This window comes from Sciurus vulgaris (genome assembly GCF_902686455.1).
Source record: "Sciurus vulgaris genome assembly, chromosome: 1".
NCBI classification, from domain to species: domain Eukaryota; kingdom Metazoa; phylum Chordata; class Mammalia; order Rodentia; family Sciuridae; genus Sciurus; species Sciurus vulgaris.
The window spans coordinates 34,909,042-34,919,765 of record NC_136461.1 but is presented as its reverse complement, the minus strand read 5'-3'; the positions used below and the strand labels follow the sequence as shown (position 1 = coordinate 34,919,765).

At 44.2% G+C, this 10,724-nt stretch overlaps 2 protein-coding genes across 7 annotated transcripts in view; both read left to right on the top strand.

Moving 5' to 3' along the window:
* The first annotated feature begins 36 nt into the window (after positions 1 to 36).
* On the top strand, positions 37 to 3,910 carry CCDC163 (CCDC163 homolog). Of its 5 annotated transcripts, XM_079116305.1 has the most exons (11): positions 44 to 360; positions 472 to 635; positions 759 to 792; positions 954 to 1,141; positions 1,230 to 1,311; positions 1,573 to 1,759; positions 1,878 to 1,945; positions 2,248 to 2,315; positions 2,617 to 2,720; positions 3,010 to 3,137; positions 3,379 to 3,908. In XM_079116305.1, exons 2-11 carry the CDS (start codon positions 558 to 560, stop codon positions 3,474 to 3,476), a joined length of 1,035 nt encoding a protein of 344 aa, XP_078972431.1. In that variant the 5' UTR covers positions 44 to 360; positions 472 to 557; the 3' UTR covers positions 3,477 to 3,908. The 5 variants fall into 5 exon arrangements, 4 of the variants coding, with proteins under 4 accessions (XP_078972434.1, XP_078972433.1, XP_078972431.1 ...); XM_079116308.1 differs by lacking the exon at positions 3,379 to 3,908 and adding an exon at positions 2,497 to 2,527 and having other exon boundaries at positions 37 to 635; positions 2,620 to 2,720; XM_079116307.1 differs by having other exon boundaries at positions 42 to 635; positions 762 to 792; positions 3,379 to 3,910.
* A 2,963-nt stretch (positions 3,911 to 6,873) lies between these two features.
* TESK2 (testis associated actin remodelling kinase 2) overlaps positions 6,874 to 10,724 on the top strand; it is a 130,071-nt gene continuing 126,220 nt past the window's right edge. For both annotated transcript variants that reach the window (XM_079116046.1, XM_079116045.1), the window contains exon 1: positions 6,874 to 7,190. The gene's annotated coding sequence lies outside the window, so the exon portion shown is untranslated. The remainder of the gene's footprint in view (positions 7,191 to 10,724) is intronic.

The window sequence follows — 10,724 nt, the reverse complement described above, 5'->3', positions numbered from 1 at the left end:
TTGCATGCATCTCGGGACGCGTAGTTCGTTTGGTCCTTGGAGTCCACCACCTCAGAATCCGAAAAACTCGGTGTCCCGACAAGCTTCACGGTGCGGGTGTGAACGCATTTGTCTTTCAGGGAAACGTAGTTCGGCCACTTCGGTAGCAAATTGCCTCGGTTAGAGGCGGACTGTTTCCCGAGTGGCGCTTCGGCGCTCAGTCTGAAGCCACACATTCTCCGCCTACTGGAGGGTTTGAATTTAGCAGCTGCAGCAGTCGCTGACAGATTTGGCGTGATGGCGGCAGCGTCCTGGAGTTGGGACCTGGATTTCGACCAAGATTTGGAGCCTTCTACTCCCACTTGATATCAGTGTATCAGGGTATTCCGTTTCCCCCAAAACGCTGCTCTCCTGCCAAGAGTCAGAGTTAAAGTTTTGGTCTGATATCGCATCCCTATCCCTAGTATTGCATCTTCACTCTCCTCTTTCCAGCTAACGGTGTGGTTGTTCCTCGGATATCCCCTGCTGGGCGAGCAAGGACAAGAGTGGGCAGGGAACCAGACCCCCAGTCACAGGATATGAGTAGGAGCCTAAGCTGGTCTGACGAGCTTGATACGCTTCTGCGTGCAACTGATGGACATGTGACCCGCATTAAGGTGAGGTGACACCGAGGCTCCCAGTTTCCCAGTTGTCCTCCTCCTCCTCCTCTTCTTCTTTGGAAGGGGTGTCAGGTTAAACTAAACTGAACTCATTGGCCTGTGCAACTGTTTTTTTCGTAGCAGAGGCTGTATCCCCTTGGGGTCTACTCCTCAGGTAAGTATTGCCCTTTTCATTCCTCAGCCTTTTCTCTTTCCAAGATTTGCCTTCTTCCAGTGCTTTTACTATCCACTATTCCTTCCAAATTCCAACTTTTTACTTTTCTGAACTCTGTTATCCCGCACAGATTCTGCCCTTGTCCCTTATTCCCTTGGCAGGGGACCTGACTGGATCCTGGATTTCCTCTCATCACTTGTCTCCTCAGTCAGGAGCCCAAGCCCAACAGCCTTGGGCTCTAGAGACTCCCACTGTCCGAGAGACACTGAACTGGGCTGAGACCTACAGCCCATCTTCTCTCTGGAATGAAGTTACTATTCTCCGATCCCAGCTTCAATCTCAGGATCAGGTGAGTCTTGGAATGCTAGGTGCGTATATATGTGTTTGTGTGGGAAAGTCTCTTATGCAGTAGCTCATGTGTTTTTCTGCCTGGGTAGGTAACTAAGGCACTAAGGAAATCTGTTCAGAGATTGCTGCAAGAGCAAGAGCAGCAGATGAACAAGATCAGTGCTCTGGAAGGTATCAATTCAATTTTTCATACACACGGTTTTTTTTTTTTTTTTTTTTCAGTACTGGAGATTGAACCCAGGGCCTCTTGCTCTGTTAGGTAAACACTCTTACCACTGAGCTAAACTCCCAGCTCCTCATATGCATAGCTTTATATGTGTGCACATGATTTTGCTGCATACCTGTTATTGTGCAAGGGTCATGATTTGCAAGTAGTGTCTAGACCCATGTGAAGGTCTCAGAAGGGCTATCCTTGAATTTGTCCCACAATAGCTTCACTAAGATTGCTGCAGGGGGGCCCAGAAGGGCGAGCCATTCTCCTGGAACAACACCTGGAGGGGCTCAGAAGGGAACTGCAAAGCCTTCAGAATCAGGTACAGGAGCAGACTCAAGCCCAAGTGAAAACAATACGAGGAAAATACAGTTCTACCAGTGGCTTTCACCAGAAGCTCCAAACTGAGTAAGTGACAGGCTTCACCTTCTTGAGATATCTGAACTCTTGGTATTCCAGGAGGTTTATTGCTTCCTTGCTCTGGGTCTGTTGGTTGACTGTAGAATGACTGCTGTTACTTCTGTAGGCGGCAAGTCCTGTGGAAGGAGTCAGAGATTCTGCGAGAAGAACTGAAGTTGCTGCGGAACCAGCTAAGTAAGTAAAAAATTGTGGGTGAGTATGTGTTCCCTTGTCCCCTCTTTTGGAAGGCCTTCTTGTTCTCCCAGTAAATGGTCAAGCTCTACCTGTTTGACCTATTAAGAAATCTGGCAAAGTATTTTGTTTTGCTCATTGCCTATCATGGTATGAGTTTTGTCTGTTCAGTCAGCTTGGACGCTTCTAATAGCTAGACCAGAATACTTTGTCTTAGCTTTCAGCACCTGGTTGGTCATAAGGCAATGAAGGAGAAGGAAAAAAAAAATAGAGAATAGCACCCTTAAATTCTCTTTCATCTGCAGGCCAGCATCAGGAGCTGTTGCTGAAACAGATGACTGAGGGGCAGCAGGCTCAGGCCCGCAGCTGGAAGGTAGAATGAAGATTAGACCTATCTCCACATATTTCCCCATGGAGAAATCTTTTTCTTTTTTCTGTTTTTCCCATTCTGCAGATAGGCCAGGATACCCTGTCTTATCCCCATTTTTATCCCTCTTTTCCCTGTGTTGATTCCACTTTCTCTAGAGCTCTTCTTTCTAATTCCTTTGTTTTAGGCCATGAGAAACTGTCCTTGCTCATATGAAGGTTCCAAGTGTGCTAAAGAGATCAATTGTGGGGAGGGGATTTCTTCCTGGAGGAAGAGAGGTTTGGTCCTAACTGGGCCCATGGTCTAGCAGATGTTGGAGAAGCTACGAAGTGGCCAGGAGAGCAAGAGTCACACCCTGGAGGCTGCCAGGATAGAGTCCCAGGATGCCCAGCAGGAGCATAATTTCCTCAGGTCAGATGGTGTGAGTGCTATGGCAGTAGAGGGGATTTGTCTCACCAAGGTCAGGCATTGGGGCAAGTTCAGTTATTCTAAATTTGGCCAGGACTGATAGGGACAGACTGAGTATTTGTGTTGCAGTCCATAAGGTCAGTATTGGGCATTCTTTATTTGATACAGAATCACTGAGATATCTTTATATGTATGGATGATAAAGGGGGAGAGAATGAAGGCCTAAGGAAGTAGGATAGTTCTATGCTGGGAGAATCATCACCATCTCTGCCTCTGATTCTGTTCTTTCTAGGACTTCCATTGATGTCTTCCAATCTAAGCTGCCCCTGGCCACCACCTTCACCACGTCTCTTTCTTCAGTTAGCTCTGAAATCAGTCTTCTAGACAGTAACAGTAACTGGGAACTTTCAAGGAAACTAGGTATGGATGAGGGAAGGGATCCTACTTCTGGGGTTGGCTGAATCTGAATGGTGCCTGGATGTTTGGCACTGGGTAAAATGGAGTCTGCCTTTTTCTTTGTAAATCCATCAACTACTGTTTTATCTCAAATCAGGCCTATATGTCCCTTTACATCAGACAGGCCCAGGGCGTAGTTCTATGTATATAACAGTGCTTGCTGATTTGTTTTTCTCTTCCTTTTCCCTTTCTCCTAAATCTCCAGAGGAGCATCATTTCCAACCTGATGCTGAGTATCTCCCAACTCCATGCCCAGTCCTAAGCAAGAGAACCTCTTCCTTCAGGGTCCCAAGATACTTTTGAGTGACCTGCAATGACTTTTTTGGGAATAGTGAGATGAAGGCTTTTTTGACCACCCTTCCCTCCTAGATTTCTGGGTAGCCTGCTGATCCCCTTCTGATCTAGTTGGCATATGACATTTCTAGTGAGGCTCCTCAATGTCCACCTGTCCCTGTTCCTGTCCCCAACTGCAATAAAATGGTTTAATTCTCCCTACAGTGTTTTCTGTGAAAAAGTACCCACATGGGATAGACTCAGTTGTACCCTTTCTTCTTTCTCTTAGTTGTTTTCTGTGACATTTATCTCTGAAATCTGAGTTCACAGATGCTTACAGCTGTACTTTCTGAGTACATGCTTAGGTGAACTGGAAGGATACAAAAACTCCCATTCTGGTGAATAGAAAGAAGTACGACACTGCTCTGGGGCAGTAGTGCTGTGGGGTTACAGAGGAGGGTGAGATATTCTGGTGGGCCATGGATCTGTGCAGTAGAAGGCTGCCTATTCTTATCTCCATCCAGCATCTGCTGCTTTTTTTTTTTTTTTTTTTTTTTTTTTTTTTGAGGTGCTAGGGATTGAACCCAGGGCCTTGTGCTTACAAGGCAAGCACTCTACCAACTGAGGTATATCCCCAGCCCCCAGCATCTGCTGCTGCTGCTACTTTTTCTTCTCTTTTTTTCTTTTTGGTACTGGGTATCGAACCTGGGTTACTTTACCACTGAGCTACATCCATAGTCCTTTTTAGTTTTTATTTTGGTATAGGGTCTCACTAAGTTTCTGAAACTGGTCTCAAACTTGTGATCCTGCTTCAGCTTCCCAAGTTACTGGTATTATAGGTATGCAGTACTATGTCTGGGCAGCATCTGCCTCTTGAAGCTTTCTCCTTATCCTCAGCATCCCCGACTGCATTTCTACAGTAGCATTCTTCCTGGTCTGTCAGTTTGACTAATTTAGTGGCCTGCAGAATGTTTTGATTGGACTTCCAGTAAGACCTAGTAAATATACATGTGCATATTTATTAACTGAAACAAAAATTTCATTATCCAAAATTTTTGACACATTATTTATTTTTGTGGTGCTGGGGTTCAAACCTAGGTCTCATGCATTCTAGATAAATCCTATCCCACTGGACTATACCTCTAGCTCATTTCTGTTAGGTTTCAGTTTTTTAAAAAAGTACTTTGTTGCTGGACCTTGTGGTGTGTACCTGTAGTCCCTGTTACTCAGCAGGTTGAGGCAGGAAAATTGCAAGTTTGGGGCCAGCCTGCACAACATTGGTAATATAGCAAGATCCTGTCTCAAAAACTCCAATTAAAACAAACAAAAAAGTGTCTTGTGTCTAATGATTCTGGTTCTTCTGCCATGTGGTTGCTCTCTGGAAAATATATTTTCCTAGGTGACTAAGGGCAACTTTACTTTTTTCTTACCTGGGCTTTATGTTTTAGATAGTACAGTCCAAGATTTTCTAAGTAGCACCTATCAAAGCCTCTTCCATTGCTAAATGTAGTTAAAAGATAATCTTATTCTTCCCCCAAGTGGATTTTTTTTTTTTTTTTTTTTTTTTGATACCATAGATTGAGCCCAGGGGCTCTTAACCACTGAGCCACATCCTCAGTGCTTTTTATTTTTTATTTTGAGGCAAGGTCTTTCTAAGTTGCTGAGGGTCTCAATCAGTCGCTGAGACTGAATTTGAACTTGTGATCTTTCTGCCTCAACCTCCTGAGTTGCTGGGATTACAGGTGTGTGCCACCACGCCTGAAAGATGGATGTTTTTTGAGAACAGTTTCATTATGTATTCCCTGAGCTAAGATATGCAGTGGATCTCAACTCTTATTTCAGTGTAGGTGGACAGAGGAGATAACTACTGATTTAAAAGCATAATAAAAGGCTGAGTTGAACTGGTGGTGGTGCTGCACACCTATAATCCCAGCAACCTGGGAGGCCAAAGCAAGAGAATCGAAAGTTGGAGGCCAGCCTCAGCAACTTAACAACCTCAACAACTTAGCGAGACCCTGTCTCAAAATAAATAAATAAATAGGACTGAGGATGTTGCTAATGGTTAAGCACCCCTGGGTTTCAATCACCAGTACCAAAAAAAAAAAAAAAAAAAAAAAAGATGGAATAAGGACAAGGACAAATTACCTTCAATTATATGTACATTCATGACTTTGACCTAAGTAGGAGACAGGTCAACAGGGAGAGGGCCTTAGACATCTGAATATTTAGAGGTCAGCTGTCCTTAGTTCTTTCCCTTCAGCATTGAGGGATTGCTGAGAGTAAAGTGATATAGTACGACCTGACTCAGACCCAGCAGACCAATTAAAAAAACAAAAAACCTTTCCATCAAGCCTCACCTTCCTGCTGAAGCAGATGCAAAGAACCCCTGTCTTTTACATCTTCCACTGGCAGGTAATTCATCTGGCATGATTACGTTAACTCTGATTGTTACCAGTACTCTATGCATCAAGTCCTGTAGGAGACAGGCTTGTAAGGTTGACCATTCTTTCACAACAGAAATATTAAATAACAATGTGGAACTGTGGTATTTGAACTGTCACCAGGTGGCAGCACATGATTTGTTGCCAGGAGAATGATACTGAGGTTTTGGGCTAGAGGCACTGAATTAGGGTGATCTCTTTTCTTTTCAGATTCTGTGAGCTACTAATTAATCTTACTAAAACAATGCCATGTTTAGATCACACTCCTGCTCAAGAATAGCTCAAAAAACAAAGCACAAATAGGAATTTAAACCCAAGCCACGTTCAGCCTCTCTCCATTATTATCTGCTCTAAGCCTTCACCGAATCCATCTCTTAGTCCAGTTGAATTGTCTTCTCAATTTTTTGTTCAGCTCTACTAATTTCGCTTACTGTCTCAATTCGCTAATACTAACCCAAGCATTAGTTTTTCCCTCTCACTATACCGAGATCCTGCAGGTCGCCCCGTTCATATAGCTTTTCCTTTTACTTTTTCAGCTACGCCTTGATCAACCCGAAAGCCGCACCACTCAAGTTCCTTTTCAATTGGCTTTATCAATTACCAGTCTCTTCTGTCTTTGGCATTTTGATTGGTCCATCTTGTGTTTACTGTCCCGCCCTGAGAGGCTCCTGGACTTGGATTTCCCCCAGGTGTATTCTCCCTTCTTGGGTTCCGCCTTTCCAACACACTGCCTCTTCTGTTTTTACCTCCATTTCCTTTCTATTGGTTCCCTTCGTCCTCCAAGAGTTGGCGCCTAGAGCTTTTGATTGGCTTCTCTGGACGCCCATTGTGCCCACCCTCATACCACGTGGCATCCCTAACGCTAATTGGGCAATTGCACCAGCTCCTTTATCAAGGATTGGCAGTTGATTGGCTGCTGTGAGGGAGGGCCCGAGGAGATGGGCGTGGCTAACTGAGGCACCGCCCCCAACCCCGTGCCCCCCCAGGCGTTTCAGTCGCTAGCTGCTGGAGAGCTCAGTGGAGCTTCCAGCTGCCCTCTGGGTCTCGCTTTTTGGATCGTCCTGGCCCCGGCAAATAGGCTGGGGTAGACGCCCCGGCTGCGGGGTCATGGCAGTAACCTTCTCGTCCTCCGTTGCCGCTAACCTCGCGGAATCGCCCGCAACTGCGCGAAGGACCCCCACCGCCTCCGCGGGCTAAAAAGCCGCTGCCTTGACGGAGTTGTGAGGACTACTATGCTCTGTCTTGGCCGCCGCCTACCCCTCCCGCCCGCGCAGGTACCCTCCGGCTGCTCAGTCCGTCTCAGGTAAACTCAGGAGATGCGTGAGACACGAACCCGGGACATACCGGCCCACGCGCGGGTGCTACTACTCCTCGCCCCCCTACTCACGGGTCGCTTAGCACGCAGCAGGACTCGTTGGCTTCCCAGAAGTCCTTCTCGCAGTGGCAAGGGACACTCCCCTTCTTGGCCCCTTGCTTTCCAGTCTTGCTTCTCTCAGGGTCTCCCGCATTCTCTTCTTGGAGGCCAGGAACCCATTAGAAGTCTTCTCATGTCAGAGACCTTCCTCACTTTCAAGATTCGGGAATCCTTCGATTCCTTGGAAAACTTTCTGAAACCTCCAGTTCCTCACTGAGAGAGCCTCCCTCAGAACCCGCTCCTGCCTCGAGTCTGTACTGCTTCACTGTACTTCCCTCAAACGTGCTCTTGCCTTGAAATCGCCCACTTCTGCCTTCGAAAGATACTTCCCTCCCCTCAGATGCCATTGCCACCCCCTTTCTCCCATCTTCTTTGCTCTCCCTTTCCCCCTCTGCCTTTTATCCTTCACTTTGAAGACTGTAGAATAATCCACTCTTCAGATTTAGCCAGAAATGAAACCCTGGTTGTTCAATTAAAAAAACCTTTCAATTTATACCCCTGAGAAAAACTCGCTAAAGAATTGGGACTTTCTGTAGGCATGGGGAATATAGAGGGTTTGTGACCAGGAGTTTGATGTGATTGAATTATCTTTGGTGAAAATGTGCAGGAAGTATTGAAAGTGCAGAAGGCCTAGGTAGGCAGAAAACTAATGTGCTAATCTGATGGGAGAGGATAAACTGGGATGGTGTTAGGAAAATGAGAATAGCACACAATTCCAGGAGGTTTCAAAATAGAATTGAGGGGTTTTGTTGATTTTTTATTTTTAAGGGGCGGATTCTGATGTAACTTATGGTATGAATTGGTGTCGTTAATAGAAATATAGAATATAAAGAAGTAACTGTAGCTGGGTAGGGTGCTGCTCACCTGTAATCCCAGCAACTCCGGAGATTGAGGCCAGACTATCACAGGTTCCAGGCCTCAGCAATTTAATGAGACCCTGTCAAAATAAAAAATAAAAAAAGGGCTGGTGAATTTGCTCACTGGTAAAGCACCATGGGTTCAATCCTAAGTACTGCTAATCAAAGAAAAAAAGAAAAGAAAGAAAAAGACAACTTTGAGGGAAGGCAATGAATTCGTTTTTGGACAAGTTGTTCAAGGTGTATGTATATGTGTTTCCAGATACACTGTGGGTAACGAAATTTGGGTCTTCAAGTTGGGGGAGAAAGATTGGAACTGAATACATAAATTGAAGAACCAAGGGAGAATATATTGGACTGGGGTTATAGCTCAGTGGTAGAGTGCTTGCTGAGCACTGGGTTCGATCCTGAGCACCATATAAAAAGAAATAAATAAAATCAAGGTATGGTGTCCATCTACAATTAAAAAAAATTTTTAAAAAGAGAAAATATATTGATATTTGAAGCCTTAGTATGGAATGGTAATACTGAAAGAAGAGGGAAAAAAGGGGCTGTGGACCAGAAGGAGCATCATTGTTTGAAGGATAAGAGACACTGAAAAAGAGAAATTAAATGAATCAGACAAGCAGTAGAACAGAATGGCATTATTGTGGAGGCCAAAAGAAGAAAGAATTTCAAGAGGGAAGGGAATGACCATCAGTGTCAGGTGTTACAGAGTTCAAGTGGAATAAAAATTAGAAGCCACCAAATTTAGCAACTAGGAAGTTACTTGTTTCCTTTGAAAGGCAGTTTTGATAGTGTGGCAATGGCAAGGATGTCAGTAGTCAGTTCATGGTAAATTATCTGACTCCTCTTAATTGAGGAGTAAATGGGTAGAATTACTCTTTTAATAGTGGTTATAGCTGGGCATGGTGGTGCACACCTATAATCCCAGCAGTTCAGGAGACTGAGGTAGGAGGATCGCAGGTTCAAAGTCAGATTCAGCAATTCAGCAAGGCTGTAAGCAACCTAGTTAGGCCCTGTCTCAAGATAAAAAGGGATAGGAATGTGACTCAATGGTTAAGTATTCCCAGTTCAAGGAAAAAAAAAAAAAAGTGGTTGTGAAGGAGAGCTACTGGTAGTGAAACTAGTTTTTATTGAGATTATACTACATGCCATGTACCATAAAGATGCTTTATAGAGCTAGGTGTGGTGGTGCACACCTGTGATCCCAGAGACTCAGGAAACTGAGGCAGGAGGATCTCAAGTTCGAGGCCAGCCTCAGCAATTTAGTGAGAACTTGTCTCAAAATAAAAAGGACTAGATATGTAGTTCACTGGAAGACTGCCCAGGCACCTAGCACCACTGGGGGGGGGGGGGGGGGGGAGAAAAAGAAAGAAAGAAAGAAATTATAGATCCCTGCACTTGCAAAATATGGTTACCTACAGGCAAGAATTTGAACAAGATCTACGTAATTCTGAAATCGGTGTTACAGATTTTTGACATGTATATCTTTTTAATATGGGTGAAACAATTTTGTAGGTTGTTTGGTAAGTCTACCTAGGAAATAATGTTGGGAATTTCTTTTTGTCTTTTTTTTTTTTTTTTTTTTTCTTGGTTTGGGGATTGAACTCAGTGGTGTTGTACCGCTGAGCTTTATCCCCAGGTGAGCCTAAATTGCTGAGGGTGGTCTTGAATTTGTGATCCTCTTGTCTCAGCTTCCTGAGTTGTTGGGATTACAAGTGTGTACCACCTGCTTGGGTAGTTTTATTTAATTGTAAAACGAACATTCACATTTACACGTGCTCATTCCCTTGTTTAGAGTAGAAAGTTGACTTGTTTTTAGTTTTTTTCCCTATGTGAAAGTGTTTATGCATATATTCTTAATGTCATACATTTTATTTGTACAAAATAAATGTGTTTGAATTTGAAATCTATGATAAGGACTATTATGGAAATTTCATCTCTTTATAGTTGATGAAACCCAATTATTACATTGTATTGTGTGAGCAATGGTGAATGTTTTGGACCAACAATTAGTATTATACTGTTTTGCAAGTCATCAAATGGAGATGACTTCAGTATGGTCTCACTAGTGTTACTTTTGCTAAGCACCCAGGGAGTGGTTGTTTCAGGAACAGTTGTTTCAGAGAAAAAAACACCTTAGAATTTTTTTTTTTTTTTTTTTTTTGGTGCTGGGGATTGAACCCGGGGCCTCCTGCTTGCTAGGCAAGCACTCTACCAACTCTACCAACTGGTAGAGGCAAGCACTCTACCAGCTGTATCCCCAGCCCCCACCTTAGAATTTTAAACCTTCCATTCCTGAACATTTTATTTTATTTTATTTTTTGCGATAATGGAAATGAAACCCAGGAGTGCCTTACCACTGAGCTACATTCCCGGCCCTTTTTATTTTATTTTGAGGGCTAGGAATATAGCTCTGTGGTAACGTGCCTATCTTGCACGCATGAGGCCCTGGGTTCTATCCCCAACACACACGCGCACACACACACACACACACACACACACACACACACACACACATCAAAAATATTGCCTGGCATGGTGGCGCACACCTGTAAACCTT

Coding starts and splice junctions, on each gene's coding strand:
- CCDC163 (XM_079116305.1), top strand. CDS start 558: ATGAGTAGGAGCCTAAGCTGGTCTGACGAGCTTGATACGCTTCTGCGT. Junction 1,312..1,572: donor CAAGATCAGTGCTCTGGAAG/GTATCAATTCAA, acceptor GTCCCACAATAG/CTTCACTAAGATTGCTGCAG. Junction 3,138..3,378: donor GGAACTTTCAAGGAAACTAG/GTATGGATGAGG, acceptor CTAAATCTCCAG/AGGAGCATCATTTCCAACCT.